This window comes from Ylistrum balloti, unplaced genomic scaffold, assembly GCF_031769215.1.
Source record: "Ylistrum balloti isolate Yb309-2 unplaced genomic scaffold, AGI_CSIRO_Ybal_v1 Utg370706, whole genome shotgun sequence".
NCBI classification, from domain to species: domain Eukaryota; kingdom Metazoa; phylum Mollusca; class Bivalvia; order Pectinida; family Pectinidae; genus Ylistrum; species Ylistrum balloti.
Genome location: NW_026782423.1, coordinates 381391 through 402885, shown reverse-complemented (window position 1 = coordinate 402885; position 21495 = coordinate 381391). Strand labels below are relative to the sequence as shown.

Below are 21495 nucleotides of genomic sequence, written 5' to 3'. Positions count from 1 at the left end.
GACGCTAAATAATATACTTTATTATCTTCTGATTGCTGCAAAACCATGTTATATAATGTTTCGCTATTTCAAATTAAACTAACGATGAATTTCAGATTTTACCATTACGTCATACAGCACATACATTACTAGATACCCGTCACATCGTGAAATGGAAGTTCTTTGTAAAATTTAAAATTCTGATCTTCTTTGAGGATGCTTGTCTGATGGCCGAAATATTCATATTTCGTTCTAGTGATGATATTTTAAATGTTAGATTTTACAAAGTTAATCCAAAGCGAAAATCAATATGCAATGGTGCTTCTTTTGACACAAGTGTCAGAATATGATCAACACGAAATATCCATTTTCGCATATCATTCTTCATTTGTTCTGAAAACCATATATTCATTGATATTTTCATGGTGACCTTTTCTCTTTCATTTAAATTGAATTCACTAAAATGCATAATGACATTTGGATTATGAGAAAAACAAAAACATTTAACAAGCTTAAAACTGCAAAGCAGCCCAAATACATTTTGAAAAATGACTTCAATTTCTATTTGAACATCTTCTGAATTCTGTCTTTTCTACTGTGTTTTGATAAAGAAATAACTAGGGATGTTTTTCATAATCTTAAAAGGAAAGGTTCACTCAAATAGCCATTTTTTCCAAAATCGGGTCCTGAAAGACTATACTTTGTGGTGATGCAAAATTTTGTTAAATAATTCTATGTAGACTTTAATGTCCTAAGTCTGGTGATTCGTAATATATACTTATGGAAACGCGTACATGTGTACTTGAACTTGTTGGTTTCATTTTAGCAATTTAATCCTGCTTTTGTAAAAGATCAATTGATTTATAGCCAGATATTTCTGTAATTACATATTTATATTAATTTCTTTCCATCTATATTTCTGCATACATGTGAAATTACACGTTATCATGTACATAGATATGATAGATATTTATTTAATTGTTATACATACTAGATATGAACCAATTACCTTTATTTTTATTTCAATATATAGAAGCGCTTATTGTCATAATATACTAGAATTGACATACATTTTCACTGGTTTGGACCATCATATTGAAGACTGATCATGAGCAGTATCCCTCCTACCAATCTAACATACTCCCAGCTCTTCATTCCGACATTCATTATCATGATGCTAGCAACTCTCATATTCATATTGATCACAAATTGTGTAGTAAAAGTTATTGCTTATGTAATCATTAAAATTTGAGTATCGCCAAACCATATTGAAACCATCAGCATTAAAGAAGATCTACATCCAAATACCAGTAACAGTGGTGAAATGTAAGTAATACCTATTATTGTAACAATAAACAGCAGTATCCGAGGAAAGTGTAACGCTTTGCATCTCCATTATATTGATTTGTCTTGCTTTGGTCATGCTTGACCTTTATCAGATTTTAAATTCACTTCTCGGTAATTATATATTCATATAGAATATATTAATTGACATATATATATCTTCATTGTATATTTGAAATTTAAATAATTACTAATATTTTTTCTTCAAATCAAAATTATGCATGAACATTCATTTTGTGTATATTGTATGCATTAGAGTTCCTTTACAGATTGTATGAAATTACTGATACATCGGACGCGGGAATTACCAAGAAAATATATTTGCCGTCTTTGTAAACAGGACCTCTACATCCTTGAGGTCAATTGATGTGTCTCCAATGTCAGCTGCACTAGGTGAGCAGTGTCTTTGGCACATCCCCAGTGGAAGGTCACACCAGAACCGCTGTGTCCGTAGTTGTGAATGACCTATAATATATATATTTGAAATTGACTTCATGATTTCCTGGTTATTCAGTGAACATACCCAGGTGATGTGTTTTGTATATTGCATATATATTAACCTAAAATGATATCAAGTTTGACATAGAAATGTCATTTTCTTATATGTATCTGAATATACGATCATACGATTAAAAGGATTTTAAATGCATTTCTTTTTTATATGTGCATTTTGAATTTCATCACAAGTTCTGCATTTTAGCGCGCTTTAAAATCACACTCTAAGACATCTTTCATAAATGACATCTCAATTTTAGAAATCCGAACGGCTACATAATTTATGTCACATGGATATATGTTTTCTGAGTTTGTAGTACATTAACATCAATACTTTGTTTATATAAGAAAAAAACATATCTACCATATAAATTTAGCACGAGGTTCAACTTGAGGTATTTAAACAACACTGAGAGTAAGTGAAATAGTTAATGACGTACTAGATGACTTTAATTTAATTATTATTCAATTTTTTTAATGGAACTTGTAGGTCCATCGTTTCTATTTTTCATTCCTGTTTTTTTTTTTTTTTTTTAAGTAAGTTATAACATTGCGAATCTGTAATCAATGAAATTAAAATTGTACTAACTGTTGCATGTTTTATTTTATTTTCCTATCAATAATCAATCATTTAATCAATAAATAGAAGCATGTAACTGTGTATTTAGTGTATGTTTTTGTCGTTTATCAAATGTTGATAGCGTTTTTTTTAAATGCAGTTATGCCGACGAACTATGACAACGACCAATGCCATAACAATATAATTCTGTGTAGACTTTTACGTCTTTAATGTCTTATGTCTAGCGATTGGTAACATACACTTAATAAAACACGCACAAGTAATCTTAAACTGTTTGGTTTAATTATGACAATTTCATCCTGCTTTTGTCATCAGAATTAGTTGAAGAGTCTGGTGGCCTTGAAACAAACTCTGCTATAAAGTTAATTTAGTTTTTCTCTTTATTACGTGCTTGTTTAGATTTTGTTTCATTCTTGCATACATGTAAAGGTACACGTTCTTACCGACATAGATATGATCAATTAACATAAAAGAGCTTATTGTCAGAAAATGCTAGCATTGACATCAATTTTCACTGGTTGGGACGATCATATTGAGAGAAGATGTAAACACAAAACAACACAGTTTCATCAGATTAATCATAATCAGTGTCCCTCCTACTAACCTAACATACTCCCCGCTCGTCATTCTGACATTCATTCTCATTATACTAAAAACGCGAATAATTACTGTCAGATGAAATTAAAATAAAGACTCTTTTTCACCGTCTTCTGTTGACTAACGGAATGCTCTTCTTTTCAACGTTAAGCATAAGCCACCACTCACTAACATTAAGAAGTCCATGAAGGTCAACTCTCTCAATGATCTTGCTCCATCCTATTACTATAACTGTAAAAGATGAAATATATTTCTCTTGATAATCCTTTTTTACGAAATCTAGTTGAAAGTCCCATTTGTTCTTTTAACCATTCTGTCGAAACTACTGTATACTTTCTCTTCCACTCTCCAAACTTCCATCAGTTAAGACTACAATGTGAAATATAATGATGTATAATGGGTATAATGACGATCAGCTGTAATATGGAAATCCTGATTTATTTGTGAGTCTAAACTATTTGAGTGCAAGATTATTTTTGTGTAATTATTGTGTTGGTTAAAACAATCTATAATAACTTTGAAATCTGTATTATTGGAGAAAGCTTGTAACACGTGTAAATGTACAATACAGATTTAACGTATGAATACAAAATATCAGAATACTTCGTGTTTTAAATCAATATAATGTACTTAAACCATTCTGATACTGAGCTCATTAATGTTACTTCTTCAGCGATTGCATTCCAACTAGTTACAATCCATTTGGGACGAATCGATATGAGTACTTATGCACTTGTTTTCGAATCCTCATTGTTCGTCTATGTATCATTTTCTTTTGTCACTGTCATATATTTAATAACATACAGTTAAAACATTTATTTAAATTTACAATTGCCCTTTAATACCAGGTTTGTGGTGTTTTTCTGTACTAGTATTGATCTTGATATATAGTATTCTTAATCAAAATGACAGTACATGATTAGCGTAACTAATATTGATAAGGAACACTATATTTGCCTGAAAGACAGGAGACTTTATCAAATTGTAATAATCTTGGTTGGATATCAATTGGTTGCGTTACCTCATCATTTCTATCCGCAATTCATTTATGTTTATGCTTACATGGATTGCATTATAATAGCACTCTCCTTTCAAGAAATGTTATTGATTCTCTCAACAATATTCGGAAAAACGAAACCACCATCCATCTAATGGTACTTCATATAGAAACGTGGACTTTTGACAAGGTCGAAAAACAACAAAACTTGGTTTGCTACCTTTCCTAATCATTCCGACCAATTTTTAACTCAATGGGACCAGTAGAACTGGAGACGATGTTAAGAATATGTTTTTTTCAAGATGGCGGGCATGGTGGCCATCTCAGATTTCAAATTACCCCAACATTTAGTCAGCGGGGAATGTGGGGTAGGAGACATTAAGGATAGTATGAAATATAAAAATAGAATTTTAGGAGTGCGTGACAATACCGTTTTCTTTCCTGGCAATTTTTGGGCTTCCAAACGTACAGGAGACCTCAGCGGTCGTAAACCGACCCAGTCACGTAACTGTCTTGCGGTCTGTAAACATAAAGAAGACGAGTACCAGAAAAAGAAAATTCAACATTAACAGACGTACCTATCAATGTCTTATCTAACATAAGTGTTCCACATATTCCATTGACACAAGAGTTTAGAGAAATACTGACGTCTCCCACATTTAAACATTTTTAGGTGTGACGATCTATATTCAAACAAAAAAAGTGGAAATAAAACAAATTGGAAACAAAGTACATTAATGTCCAATCAAAATGTTTCGTAAATGTAGGTATAAAAAATCAAGTATTTTCATATATCCCAATTGTGGAATTAAATTTATGAAATAACCTTCGAAATTTCTTGATATTTGGTAAAAGAATTATCTAGTATATTATTCAATTACACAGAAATCCCATTTGCGTTTACTAATACATGAATCTCAAAAACTGTCAATTCTGCAGTTGAATGAATAGCATGACTAGTTGATGTACCCCTCTTGGCAAGGATTATCATTCTGACTTTGCCACAAAATAAAACATCGAAGTTACAGAGTCCAGTCCCAATAGCTGACACAATCCGCAAGCAATAATAATTTGCATTCTATACATCAAAATCTGATTATCGAGAAAGTAAAGTTGAAAACTACTATACCAAAAAACGTTGCTTTATAATATACTGTAGTATTAGACGTCGCGTTTAACTACAATGCACTGTATCCTGACACATCGCTTAAAACTTAAATACACTGTGCTATAAAAATCACACTTATCACTATGATGAGCAGTTATGAGACGTCAAATTCAGCACTATAATGTACTGTATTATGAGAAGTCACATTTAGCACTACAGTGTACTGTATTATGAGACGTCAGATTTGGTCCTGTGATATACTGTATTACGAAAAGCTAAATCTAACACTATAATGTTGTTTGTTATGATAATTCACATTTAGCACTACTACATAAAGTATTATCAGAAGCCAAATTTAGCACTATTAAATACTATATAATAGCATTTTAATGTGCTTTATTATGAAATGTCACATTTAGCATTATTATATACTGTATCGTGAGACGGCCCATAATGCAGTAAATTATAATGCTAGATGTGACGTCTGGCACATTTAGTACTATAATGTATCGTATTAAATGACGTCACATTTAGCACTATAATGTACTGTTTTATGAGACGTTGCACAGTCAATAGTTAACTATATTATGTGACACTTCATATAGCATGATGATGCACTGAATTTCGAGATGTCGCATTTAATATAATAATGCCCCTTAAAACGTACCCGGAGGCTTGGCACAAGTTTGCACACATCCTTTAATATTCTCTGCTTATCTTTCTCATCCATATCAATATTCCAGTCGTTGAGTTGACCAGTACCCCCTAGAGTTACATCATATGGCCTGGCAATATAATAAATGTTCTTGTTTAAACCTAATGGTCATATCTATCTTATAATTCAAATCGTGATATAAAAACTGTTTAAAATCATGACGTAAAAAACTTTTTAAAACAACCTTGTTAAGCCTGATCCTTCACAAAAGAAATATTTGCCATTGCCATAATTGAATTCAAGAAATTTGTTTATCTTTAGTACAAATAGCCACAGAAAGCTATAAAAACTGCAAAATATAGTTTTCAATCGCTGTTTGTGATAAACATAGAAATCTGGAATATACCTATGCCAAACAATGAATCTCTTTCCGAACAATGAATTCAACATTTTTTCTGCACATTGTCTTAAATGTTAAGTAAATGTTCAGCATTCATTTCACACAATTATTTTATGAAAAAAGCGTAAACTTACATGCATCAGTAGTTTTATACTTTGAAAATAATTATCAATGGTAAGGACTGCTGACAAGTTCTTTATAGCTGAAATTTCAATGACATCTACGACTTCCAGTACAACAGTTCTTATGTACATGTTTTGCTTTTCTAAGATAAGAAGGACATTTGCGGCTTAAAGAACTACGGGTTTTTTTTTTTAAATATTTAAAGAACTGGGAATATGTTGTTTGCATTATAAACCATTTACAGCTTACCCTGGAAGTATGTATACTTCTTTATGTTCATCTGTAGGATCTGGATTTATGTAAAAGTGTTTAACCCAGGGAGCAGATACCTGCAAATGAAATATTTAATGGTGTTAATTTGTTTTTTTACTATGCTTCATTCTGCAAAATTGTACCAATGTTAAAGTAAGGTTTCGCTGTCTTCAGTTATTTTTTGTTAATTATCATTGATTATCACACATCATCGAAATAAATTTATAATTTACATCATATTCGAGGAGCCAAACGAAATGGGTCTATAGCGCATAATACATTTGACAAAGAGGAAGCATTTCAAATACACAATATTTTCAAAATAACATCATCAATTTTAGCCAATTACTTTTTTGGTTTTTTACCACAAGCTATTTCTTGTATTAGGTATGTATATAACAGAAATTATGTCCCTTTATCATTTGAAATAGCGTACAGAAAAATGTGAACACGAATGAAAAGATGTGGATGAGATGGCCTTCTGCTTAAGCGAAGACATCCGCCAGGCGTCTAGGTTACCTCAAATAGAGAATCGGAGTAACGCATCGTCAAACCAAAAACCAACCCCCATTCCGTGCAAAAAATGAAGATATATGTTATTAGTCTGCGAAAACAAAATAATCTGTAACTTTCTAACCCATTTCTTCGTTAACAGGCAATATGACACTTTCAAAAACCCTCTTCGTTAGCATCTATATAAGATCAGACCTCATGGTATGATGAGAAAGGTATTTGGTAACAAATCAACTACGACACAGTACTCCGGAGCGATACAGAGAGAGGAAAGTATCGCAAAAGAAAATGCAACATCGCCAAGCTTAACTGAAGCCTACTAGTAAATGATAATAATGTGGTAATGTTAAACTATATGATGATTGAATTAAACCTATGACGGTAGAGTACCGAAATGTCTTTGGAGTTGAGAGGGGTGCTAAGGTTGTGTAAAAGACACACAATTCACTATCACCTTTCAAAAGTAAATACGAACAAAATACAGCTTGGGAGGCGCTTTAGCCCAATAGTTCAATTAACTTCTTAATTTCCACTTATCCTGACACTTAAATTCCAGAACAACGTCAATGACATGTGACCATATGTATGTTCTGAACCGTGGCACTATTCGAGTAAATTAAAACTTCGGGGACATCGCCAGTGTCAGCTGCAATCAAGAAGTGTGCTCCCATTGTCTGCAAGACTGTCTGACATCTAACTCAATAACGTTGACAATATTGTAAAGTCATCGCCAACAAAGAATCAGAGCTGAACCTACAGATGTCTTTTGTACAATTCTTGATATACGAACCTTTATCACTTGCCCTCTGAGCGGACGAAGAAGTGAATCATTACACAACTGGTTAGCACCCATCCCAGAGCAGTTCACCACAACGTCATATTCTTCTGTCAGCTGAAGAACGTCAGCAACAACACAGTTGAGCGGATTGCGATGAAAGAAACAAATAACGATCTTCATCTGGAATACGGCATTATCTCAACTAACCACAGTATTGCCGTCTTAAAGTATTAGAATTTGACGACGTTTTGCATTTCCCATCGACCTTTCACGGCACAAATATGAAGTAATTTAATTCTACCTAAAAAACCAAGGAAGTTGACGTTACAGTCGACAGTATCACGACGTCATCACACATCGTTCGGTAACATAATATAAAATTCCATTTATTCCAGTTATTGAATGTACTTACAGGTATTGTCTCGCCCTATAATAATCTGATTGGCATTCGATATTGCCACAATCAGTAATAAACATATGAACTTAAGAGATATTTCGAAGGCAATGATAACGGAAGAGGGAATAAACTTTAAAATTGTATAATATATATTTTAATTATATACAGCACAAAACATTACAATAGAAACAATTTTGATAGTAATAATGTTCATACATTTAGTTACATTTCAATGCAGAATGTCCCTACCTCATCCAAGTTTTGGATCTTTCTATTCTGAATCCTCCCACGTCTATCTAATATCCTGCAACGGAACGTTAAATCGAATACAGATTATCAGATAAATAGTAATCTTGGCCCATAGCATCTATTAATAACATAAAACAATCAAATGTATAAATACAGATAACTAGCTCAAAATCATTTTGGAATCTATGTTAATAGATTTACCTTTTCGTGAGCCAAGGAAGATAACGCTTTACATCCATTATCACTGTCGTTAAGAAATAGCCATCGCTGAAATGATGAAACAAAAGTATAATAGAAACATTTCGAGAGTGTGTCCAACATATATGATTATCCTGATATCCTGATTAAAAATAGTGTAAGAATAGTTCATGTTATCATGAGGGTTTTAAATAAATACTTCAAAATTCCTCCTTTACTCCTATTTCTTACACAATCACAATCGCACAATATGTTACATACATGTATGTTCAACGTAATGACTTCTAATTACGCGCATATTCAGGGCTCAAAAGATTAATAATAATTATCATTTATACATTCATACCCTAATTCGACTTATAAATTTGATAAAAATAAAGGGAAACTGACCGTGCCTTAGGGCTTATTTGAAGTTCCTCTGGCGTCAGTTTACGGAACCCTACAACAAGGTCCTTCCATGGAGGTTCCTGGTAATAGTACACTTGAATATTAAGGCATTATGTATAATTATTAGTTAACAAAACTTTTATGTTTCTTTCTTCAAATCATAAGCAATGCATCGGATACATAAATGAGTATGATAAACAGTATGTAGAGATTATTGTCTGTATGTTGTATCCCTACATTCATAAAATATGCATATTATCTGAAATAAATTCATATCTAGGTAAAATATGTACCATACCTGCGCAATGTGCGTACCTGTATTGCATTTATACTTGATGAAGTAGTTACCTCGCCTGTATATTATATAGGTAAGCTGTGTCGTTTACCTTAGTTGTATTTTTACACTTGTATCTATATACGGGTATCAAATAATGCTTGTGTATTACATAAATAAACAAACATCGTTTCAATAAACACTTGTTCATGACATTTATGAAAATTACGAAATTTATTGATTACGGGACTTGTGCGCCTCCGCATCTAGATTTTGACTTTTCTTTTCATCACATTGGATTTTCCTCAGTCGCGGTTAACGTCAATGACGAGTCCTAGAAGGACGAAATAGCAGTATGATGCAGTAAAGTTAATTGTTTATAGCTCCACAACATGTAACAACTGTAAAAGGTACTAATAACTTGTGTGTCTTTTGTACAATCTTGCAGGAGTTATGTGCCAGGGAAATGATAAGTGATCACCGATAACAGACATGTACTACCTTATGAAATGTAACATTGGTTAACGTGCCCGTGTAGAGAGAGTGTGCAGATATTTTTAATTCGAAATCCCCTATGACCTTTACATTACCCTCTTATGTTACATATAAATACTGAATACAACTTGTTATAACTATAAATGATTATCATTTTTTATTACACTATTGTCCTAGATACCTGGCCTGTATATGCTGATTCCCTCACAAAGTAGTACCCAGACACAAACTGTATTCCAGCGTCACCGGCTTCTTCTGAATGACCAAGACTTTTAAGGTAGTCAAACGTGTCACTTGACCATCGCCTTAAAATATAAAACGCGAAACATTCTCCAAAATTCTATCAAGAAGTCTACATCTATATATAAATAACACATGGAGGGAAGAATTATATACTGTGTTGATTTTTATAAACTTGTCAAGAGAACAACAGAAACGTAATGTACCATTCTGATTTTGCTAGAACAAGATGAACTGCGTTTTCTTGGGGTTTTACCTTTTTATCTCTGTTTTGTTAGAGAGTGCTATCATTGTATGATAACAAATAAGCCTTAATTAGGACTACGACGTTTTTCATGTATCTTCTTAGCATTATTGTAAACATTTGGTTGGTTACAACGATTACGACCTTTTACTGACATATCTTCCCTATCATTAACGTACTGTAGACGTTATGTTTGTTCTAAGGACTGAACATATTCGAACGGCCGAAATGGCAATAATTTCATCCTATATCAAGAGAAGTTCTGGTTTCGTTTGATTATAGCATGTAATATGTGTCAAGTGGAAGGCAGCTAAATCACTAACACATGGTGGCGGTTTATGGTATTTTTTCTTAATGAAACATGTATCCTTTTTCAGCAAGAATTTCACATATTCTATATTGTACAACTAAGTACATGGTGTTGTATATTTGTATAATGATTGGCCATATGGCTAAAGTTAAACATAGATTGTAATAATTGGGAAATAGTACTAAAGTTTCAGCCATACATATATATATAAGTGATCATAGTTATAGCACGACATTTGACAGAGATTCTCATATAAATTTTTATTTACATGACGTCTTTGTCCGTTAAATCTACAAGGTATGGCATCCATAAGCCAGCACAATCGTCCGACAGTGTGAATGGCGTACATGTATCTGCCACTACTGTGACGTCAACGTCTGGGATCAAGTCCTGGATAAACACAGCTGATGACAGTCCTATCACTCCGGCACCCAGTACACACACACGGCGACGCATCTGAAAACAGTTGAAAATGTACACAACACACGTGGGTGATAAAATACTCCAACAGTGTTAAATATTTACACGATGATAAATTCGGACACGTCCCTTGTAACCTCTAACTTTTCAAAGGCGATTAACCCGATCCTGACTGTCACGTTTTCAAAGTTCACATTTTGCCAACATATAGCATTTTTAATAAACCTTAATGTTCTTTCTGAAAATCAATGACAAAATCCCTAACCCATTCCTGCAAAACTGGATAAATAATTATTTATCCATTTTTCAACATAACGTTGACAAAACATCAACACCTACACTAATGAGTTTAAAATGTCATGTCATTAACAAAAATGAAATACAACTATGCACATGGTAAATAAAACGGACTAACTACTCTTGTCACTGGTTCATGCGTTTCGTACAAAGCATACGTTACTATCTTGCCATATCTGGACAGCAAAGAACTAGAAGAGAAGTATGCTACATGACAGTGAGTGGAATATCTAAATGGGATAAGTGATACCTTAAGTGCGACTACACATAGGCGTCATCAAATTTTCAACTATAAATACAGATATAGGAGGTTGCAGTCGATACAATAACATCAGATAAACAATCGAACGATCAGCGGCCTTATATCTTACAGGAACAGTAATAACCAGTAAAGGAATGATAACATAGCAACAAACTATCTCTTGCATAACGAAATTCACCCGGACACTGAAACATACCTGGAATGGTGACTAAATTTTGATGTATGCCACGTATTTAAATAGAGCAGAGTTAGATTGCATTAAATATTATAAGATAGAGCGTAATAGCTTGTAACATGTATGACTTCATTCGTAATCAGAACCCTTATCATAGTAAACCCATCGACCAACACAGTAACGACGTCAACGCTACAGTATAGCCGTTAGCAGAAGAAGTCAGTCGGCAGGATTACATTATACAGACCATTTAACACCGAGGGAATTAAGAGACAATAAACCACAGTCTCTCACTATAATTCAGTTTTATTCAAAATTGATTAATCAAACAATATCTACAAAATCGACCCAAAAATAATAATTGGACTGTGAAAATGTATATAATATTTTTTTTTTAAATCAGAAGATTATGGCTAAAACCCTGGTGCTATGATTTGATCAACAAGAATTCAGTTGTGGTAAATATATACTTATTTTGATTTAAAAACCTCGAGAATACTTAATGTATAGCATTATATAATCAAGGGCAAATGTTTAAAATTAGAAATTAATCTGAATAACCAAAATATTATATCGTTTATTCTGGAAGGAAATCTACTCTATCATGAATACCTAGTCTTACCTTTCATCAACTTGCATCATTCGAAACGCTGTGTTACCAATTTGTCTGTCATTTTAAGACTTCTTGCAGGAAAATAGTGATTAAAAGAAGAACCCCTTGAATATTGAATCAACTGCGACATGCAAACACAATAGGTTAGGGATGCAGGAAGGTTGCTATCCAGAAATGCGAAATTCACAAGAGGAAATTGAAATCACCACACTTATCATACAACTTGGTGGAAAACTGTCATGGTGGCTTCGTTTTAGGAAGATATCGAGCGGCTGATGTAGAAGAACCTATTGACTTTCAATTCTAATATTTTTAGACAAAAATGTGCAATAGACGTGGTCAATAAATTTCGTGTTATTTAACGACAAGACGTCTTTAATTTATATAAATTCAACCTCATATGAAAACAAAAACAAGTCAACCAACCCAGGGGCAAAGTTAGTTCCTACAGGTATGTCAATAGCCTGTTAGGAGATCTTACCACCAAACTCGATAAAGAAGTTATCTAGAAACTCGGTCACTTTTATTATTTTGTTCTTCGTGTACTTCTTCGCTTAGTATAGTTTACAACCGTACACTGATACCATCGTCCAACTTTCGTGGAATAGAAAACGCTCGCAGCAACGGAACGAAGGCGTTCTTTCCTATAATGGTTGGGTATGATAGTGTACAGAGTTGAAATATCAAACTTTCTTGAAGAAATGCGTTTAGAAAAAATGTTTAAGATTGGTCAAAAGCTGTTTGGAGTTATTTCAAATCTACCAATTAATTTTACTTCTTGAGTAACATTATCACAATACGGTTGTAACCCAGATTTCCTAGTTCTACGAATGGTAGTGACAAAGGTGTTGTTTAACAGCTAAACTGCGCTAAAGGCTTTACATTAAACCCCAGTGTATAGTTGCCTGGTTGCATGCCCGTTTTATACGTTACATCGTTTATACAATTAACAAGTAAACACCTATTTTTCTCTTCTGATATGGAATATAACTCCTGAATTATATTCATCTATACATTAGAACACAAACAGGCATACAAAGCTTAAATTAATAGAAACGAGGGTCAGAATATAAATATAAGGAATACCTGAATATCAAACCAAGAAATAAAGTAGAAAATTAAAATTAAAAAGATAAAGACAACCCAGGTAGAAATCGAGTCAAAAACGTTTTTGTAATGGCAGTTATTTATTTTTTCGTTATCTGTCCAGAAAAAAAAACTTGATTTAAGATTTATGGTTTTATACTGTCTAACGTCCTATTTATTGCTATACTCATCTTAAACACGACTTAATTCTGTAAGTGAGCCGAGTGCAAGTAGTTGGAGGCTTAATCGTGTAAGCCCCCTTGTGATAGTACGGAACTGAAAGTGCTACTACACTGAAGTACACCGCCGAAGCCATTATATAAACCATGACGATAGTGATAGAGGTCATTTAACACAATGATTGTCGTAGTTTTGTCGCCGGTTGCTTCCAGCAAAAGCTTTCATGTGAGAAAAACACGACGATATCAACATACTAAGCTGGGTGGTATATCAGCTAAAATAAAATTTGTGTGGATATCGAAACAAAGTTTAATTACCAGAAAATCGACACTTCCAAAAAGTGAACGCAAGATGATCAACATTCATGGCTTCACTAACACATGCCGACATATCCACATATACGAATGTGTTACCACAGACTTCGATCTATCTCCGTGTCATCGCCATCTTATGCACACCGATCGTGTCAGAGACTGATGAAACTGATGTAATGAATTTAGTCGGATTTTATCATTGCATATTGTATGTAAAATATATAACTATTTACATGAATAGGATGGGTTATTCTGTTATTTTTTATTGATTTTTTTCCAATTTCTTCCGTTCGTTTACAAATCTATTCGTAAGCGTATCCTACAAGTTTGTACTTTTTTATTGAACAAGCATGGAACACCTATATTAATGAATTCATATTTATCAGTTGTGTAAGTTGAGTGCAGTCATTGTTTTATATGCATAAAAACCTGATTTTCAAATTTATCGCGTTTTCTGAAGTCATATCACAGGAAAAATGCATGTGTATAATCATTCGAGGGATCGCCGTATAGTCTTAATAGGACATACATTGTATTGTAAAGGTATCATCTCACGGAAACGTCTAAAGGATTTTCCGACTTTGATTCGGCAACGATCGTAAATGGAGGCATGTTCAAAAAAGAGAATTTCAATCGCTTCTTTATCAATACAGACGCGCAATGTACGTGCATACGATTTTGGATATAAGGTATCCATGTATTAACATTCGAGAGAAATATCTCAGTCTTTATTAACATATACGTGGAATACAAACTGGACCCGCGAATAGACATTTACGTACAACGTGCACACGACGTCATCAATGTTCGGGAAAAATGCCTTATATTTTCAACACGCAAAAAGCGCAAGAAATATTTACCAAATCAAAATTTACTACTAATAAAACATGTTAAGCATTTTCTACAAATTCACGAGATATAATCAGTAGGTCAATACCTCCACCAATAAGGGAGATATGACAATTTTTCCAACATCGACGTCACAATGCGTAGAAATGCGTAGCTGGGAGTTAAGGGGCTAACAGAATTTCGTTAAATTGAGGTACATGGCTAGGTTGGCTGGAATTACTACATTGTGTTTGTTAACAGTAGTTCGTTAAAGTGAGATAAGTTTTATGTACCTTACTACGCTGGATTGGGTTAAATTGGATTTGAGTGTGTTTACCTCAGTTTGTCTATACCACGACATGACATGACACAATTGTGTCTCACAATGTATGTGAAAATTCAAATTTTCAAATATCAGAATAACTGTTAATCTATGTACCGCTCAAGCTTTGGCGATAGTTTTAAACATGTTAATCAGAAATGTATTCCATTCCCATCGTTAATTTCGGTAGACCTCACTTTGCTTCTTCCTGTAATTGTTTCAAATTTACCTCGGTTTGTTACATAAACCGGCAGTGGTGTGTGTGAGGGTGGGCGTGTGTGTGGTGTGTGTATGTGAGAGTGTGTGTGTTAATATTACAACAAGTTTAATTTCTGTTTCTTATCTTTAATTGTTCCATACAAAGTAATGAAATTGAGAAGTTCTACTAGAGTACTAGCTTGATGCATGTACAAAGTTCTGAGTACCGGGTAATTACCTTGAAAGGTTTAAGAGAACTGATCTGAAAAAAACTGAACTTTGTGATCTGGGCTATCCATCATAACAGATAAAGCATTTAATGGAGAACTTCCCCATAGCAAAATATACTACTAGCTTAATAAGTGTAAGATGTTTTTAGCAATTATCTTGAAAGGTTTCAGAGCGTTGGACCAAAACACCTTAAATTTGTGATGAGGGTTATGTGTTTCCATGACAATAGAAAATGTATGAATAAAGTCTTTGACAACATATTTAGATTATAAAAAAATGATAAAAAAAAGTCTTCAAAATAAATATACAAAAGTTTCCCTTTCAGAGTTACACAGAGATAAGAAGTGAGTAATGTAATGAAATGTAATCAAAATATGGTTAAAGACAATATAGTTTTAGTCGGATTTGTAAAGGTGGTGCTTACGTTTAACCAGTTTTCATAACTAAAACCAGATTGCTCTCACCCACCGTTTTCTCTTCTCTCTGCTATTGTGTTTTCGTTTTGTTTAACAAATCAAAAATTCTTTAGAGCCTTCAGTTTTTTAAGCAATATTTACTTAATCTTGGTAGAAAAAGGAGGGTAAAGTTGTAAACACTGCTGAGACCCAGAAAATCAATATAAAGACATATATTTAAAAGAATTTGACCAATATCACATCAACTGCGTTTTTTTTTGCTGAAAAAAAAACAAAAACAAAAACAAATGTGGATAAGAAAGTTCCAGCCACACTTCCGTTTAAAGTTAGGATTAGTTATTGCAACTTATCAAAGCCTTCTCCCAATATACATTTCAAATGATATTACAATCATGACAATTATTGTTACACACTGGCATAAAAATCTCTTGTTGGATTAAATACAGTTTTGCACAGATCTAAAAATGTTTGCATTAAGGTCCACGGAAAATTGAGAATTGCCAAACAATAGAATTTCTATATCTAACGCAACGTTCCAATTATTTGATTTTTAACTAAAACACGTCTTTCGTTCGAGAAACGTTGACATTAAATAAAATAGTGAAAGACATTCTCACAAGGATGACCACATTCACAAGAGGCATTCTCAACGATATCAACTCTAAAAAGGCCATAATTAAGGGAACTGCAATGGTGTCAGAGCTTAGTTTGCAATGTATTAAGTTTGCGATTTCCAATTTTATAGTGAATTGGTGGGTTTAACTGATTATTTTGTGTTAAACAAGATTTGAATGAATTAATAGTGGGTTGGGATCGAACCAAATTTTCTTAGTTATTCCAACAGTAAATTTTAGAAGGAAGAAAAGAAGAATTAGTTAGAGACATTCTGAAAGGAGGAATCCTATAGTTATTATTGTTACGTAAGTCGTAACGATTATTTTCGCCAGAGAAAGGCGGCAAAAGATGATCAAGGTATTCAGGAGTTAATTTATTACGCATCTTCTACCTTAGTTGAAATTTCCTATTTTTCTGCGATTAGATAGGGTTTCAAGACCCGTTTCGTAGTATAAAGTATTAATAGGGGAATATGAAGGCAGTCCTAAGATAATGCGAGCCGCTTCACGTTGGGCTTTTTCTAACTTTTCTGATTCAAACATACTGCAACCGTCCCACAACTCACAAGTATATTCTAAAACAGGTAAAATAAACGTCTTATAATTATTTTAAAAGAGCACCCCTACGTAATAAGCGTTTCAATTTCCTTCAGACATTAATTTTTCAAAACCGAAGTGTCAATTTCATTTACATTATCCCCCCACTTTGCATTCGAATTAAAGGTTACACCTAAATGTTTATGATAGTCTGTAAAATTTAAAACTTTCCATCTCAAAGTCTAAATCTTCTTCGATATCAGTTGAATTTAATATAAATAATACATTTGGGTTTTTTTCAGGATTAAAATTAACCAACTAAGTTTTTGACCAAGTATTTAAAGTCTTCATGCCCCAATTGTATAAAACATCTCAACTTGAGATTTCCTCAAGTCGAGATTTTCCTCAGCTGATATCTCCTCAAAAACGGCTTGTACAAAATATTCTCAAGGAACAGGAGGAAGGCATCGGCTAGGATGTCCTGAAATTCCTTGAGGAATTTTCATACAAGATATTTTCAAGGAGATATTAGCTGAGGAAAATCTCGACTTGAGGAAATCTCAAGTTGAGATGTTTTATACAAGTGGGGCCAGGTCTCTAATCAACGTTTCTTGAAATTCTAGACAAGATGAAGATGACTTAAGAAATGACATATCGTCTGCAAAGAGACGAGACGTCGATTCAAAAACATCTGCTATGTGATTGATAAAAATAAGAAATAAAAGTGGTCCCAGAATAGAGCCTCCTGTCTCAATGAGCCCTTCACAATAATATGAACTGTTTAAAAACACCTTTTGATATCTGTGAGATAAATACTTTTCCATCCAAGTAAGCAATTCTCCTGAAATTCCGTATGCTTTCAATTTCGCCAAAAGACCTCTATGCCAGACCCTGTCAAAGGCTCTGGAAATGTCGCAGAATACATTACATGTATGTCTTTTTCTTCAAGTGCAATACAAATTTGTGGTAAATATTAATGAGTTGATACGCTGTTGAATGGCCATGCATAAAACCACACTGATATTTGTAAAACAAAGAATTTTTTATAACATAGTTGTACAAATGTTTAAAAATCACTCTTTCAAAATCTTTACCAACAGTTGACAGCAAGGAAATAGGTCTATAATTCGAAGGAGAATGTCTGTTTAAAAAATGGCATGATATTAGCTTATTTCCATTTGTTTGGATAAATCCCTGCTGATAAAGACATATTAAATAAAATTTCGAGTTGAGTACGAACAGTATGTGCAGCATTTTTTAGCATGTGGTAGCTAGTTCCATCCAAACCCGAGGCCATGTCGAGCTTCAATATCTGTAGAACATGTTCTCTAATCTAGTGATTCTACTATCTAATAATACAGCTTTATCTTCATCTCTGGTAATTATGTCATAGGTAACAGGATCTATAAGGGAAGATATAGGTTGAGAAGTATCGGACGTTTTAATTAACCTTTTGATTAATTTCCAATAAGACTTGTATCCGAAGACGACTATCCGTCAATGATATCAAAGACATTTTCATAAAAAGTAGCACGTGCATGCTTTTTCATGTTATTAACTTTGTTTCACTGTTATTTCAATTTATCAATATCTACCAAACGTTTGGTTGACCTTGCTATTTCATGAAGCCTATCCCTTATTTTTAAGTTTTTCTAAGTTCAGAGGTCATCCACTGCTTATCATTAGGGTGTATATTTACTTCTTTACTGGGAGTACGCTCATTAGCAAACGACAGAAGTATGTCCGTAAAACAATCACAGGCAGCATTAACTTAATCACAATTATAAAACAATATCTATCCAATTACGATTAGATATAAGTTCATTGAATTTTTCAAAATTTGCCCTTTTTTACTGCCAAATTTTAGGTTTATAGATCGGTTTAAAAAGACAAGGAATATTAATTGAAGCCGTACAACATTCATGGTCACTAATAGATCTACCAATAGAAAATACAGAAGAGTCAATACAGGAAATAGAATCAGATAATAGTATAGGATCTAGTAAGCTAGATCTAGTACGTCCAGCACGAGTAGGATATTTTATAACATTAGTTAGTGACAAGGAGTTAATGATATCAAACAGCACATGATTATTTGAAGCAGTGAGGAAGTCAGCATTTAAATCCCTAGTTACTTTAACACTAGGAGATATATCGAGAGCATTATTTACAGACAACCTGAAAGTTTCCCAAAACGATAAGTTAGAGTTTTTTGGTCTATAAGCCTTTCCAATAATGTAAATAGAGTGAGGAAGGCTAATTTTGGTCCATATTACCTAATCACCAGGATATCCTTATTCAGACAAACGATCAACTTTCAAAAGACTATTTATATAAACCAAAATACCATCCCCGGCAAAGTCTAAAAGGAGAATGAAAACCTTCAATACATAAAGCATTGGTAGTAACCTGATCACCTAAATGAGTTTCGGTTAGACACACAACGTCATATTCATTTGCCATGTCTTCAATGTTGTCTAATTTGTGTCTCACACTATCAACATTTAAATGAAATATGGAAATCTCGCCAAATCTCGGACCAGGATTGGACTCGACATCCATATGCTGAAGGACTGACATTAACAAAATCATTGAAAATTCAAAATTTCGGAAACAATAAAACATAGTATTAAACTGATAAATTAACGAAAACAAAGAGCTATGAAATCGATGAAGAGTTTACACCAAAATAAAAAGTGATAAATTACGTCATCAAACATCTTCCGTAGACCTTACAATAAAAGGTACCGGTCGCTATTCTCTAACACATTAAAGAATTACCCATTTTCAAATGTGAAACCCAAGTACGAAGTAGAATAACGGATCGGTATCTTGAATTTCATGAATAAACCATATTGTTCAAACCAGCATTTGAAACAGACTTATAGAACTACATTTAAAAGAACAAACAGAACATGTCATGTAAACAAAAAGCACTGAATTGGCAAAAAAGAGCAAAGTCACGTGAAGTAATGATAAGACTAATATGAAGGAAGTCGGTACGGTGGAACGATTCTACGGTTTGGATCGTGTGGTGACTATAAATATATTTGACATAAACTATGAAAATTAATCAAGGAAAAATACATTAACATATATGAGGGTATCAATAAATCAATCATATTTTATACTTGAAATTAAATCACAGGTAAGATTTGCTCACAATTATCGTAAAATGACGATATAAATTGACATAATGGCCAATGCCTGGACCGAATGCAATTTTTTAAAAAAAGGTTTGTAACTTATCCTGGTGGCGCGTGTCAACAAATACCACTTCGTGTGTACATATAATATGTTTTATTTGTGCATACTGGAGAAAAAATAATAATAGAACAATAGTGCCAAAGTGGGCAAGCACGGAAAAGTTTAATAAGGACGTCCGAATGGACGGACGAACGGACAATATCATACCATAATACGGCCTGTTATACGATGGGCGTATAAAACATTTAAAAATAGACATCGTGTGCTAGTATCCTCTTACCCAGGCGGCACATGTAGCAATATTGTACAGACACTCATATTCCTTCAATTAATCAAATGTTCTTATTTTTCACCTGTCTTTCCAATCCTCTGAGACAAAATGACCTGACACCAGTGCACGTGATAGATGTGCATCAACATGCATATTTCACAAATATCTATTCGCGTATATAAACAACGAATACATACCTTCGTGCCTCTGCTTGTACGATGTGTACGATGTTGTATCTAACTATCGGAAGTATTAAATGATACGTGTACGCATGTCCGACAAGCGTGCTCCTTATCGCTGCTCGCGTACAGGGTGAAAGGCCACATTACATATGTCTTTAAAATATCATTCAGACAGGAAATTGGGTAATTTATGCTTCCTCTCCTTTTAAAGCGCGCGACACCTCGGTCAATAAGGATAATGTTTGTCAAGCGAGTAATGCAATAAAGTGAAGAGATTAGAAATAGCGATATAATTTACCATGGACCACTGGACCGCAAAATTGAAAGTCAAAAGAAATAAACCTGTCATGGTTAGGTGAAAGATCCAATTTTCTGAATACTCTCCGAAAGCTAAAAAAAAAAAGAAAGAAAGAAAAAATACATTTTCGCGAAAATTTTGCTATTTTACAGAATATAACTACTTTTCTTGTAGATGAAGTCATACACATGTAGTGGTACTATCTTAAGTTTTATAACATGTAAGAATTAAAAAACATACAAAATATGCAATTGAGCGTGTAGTAAAATCGCCGACAAAAGAGATGTGCGGCTGTTGTGGAAAAAGACGAAAACATCGTAATTTCTGTTTCCACCAACACTGACGTGTATGAAATTCTAAATGAAAAAAAAAACAGAAAAGATGATGAAAAGAGCATCACTAGAGTTTGTGGATAGATATTGTTTTATC

At 33.3% G+C, this 21495-nt stretch overlaps 1 protein-coding gene across 1 annotated transcript; it reads right to left on the bottom strand.

The window, feature by feature from the left end:
- Nucleotides 1-1020: 1020 nt before the first annotated feature.
- Nucleotides 1021-20817, bottom strand: LOC132557656 (D-amino-acid oxidase-like). The gene is made up of 11 exons (XM_060222176.1): nucleotides 20784-20817; nucleotides 10884-11071; nucleotides 10003-10126; nucleotides 9056-9132; nucleotides 8669-8734; nucleotides 8468-8522; nucleotides 7834-7935; nucleotides 6528-6607; nucleotides 5768-5885; nucleotides 4423-4512; nucleotides 1021-1788 (listed from the first exon to the last, which is right to left on the bottom strand). Exons 2-11 carry the CDS (start codon nucleotides 11069-11071, stop codon nucleotides 1669-1671), a joined length of 1020 nt encoding a protein of 339 aa, XP_060078159.1. The 5' UTR covers nucleotides 20784-20817; the 3' UTR covers nucleotides 1021-1668.
- Between the last annotated feature and the right edge of the window lie 678 nt (nucleotides 20818-21495).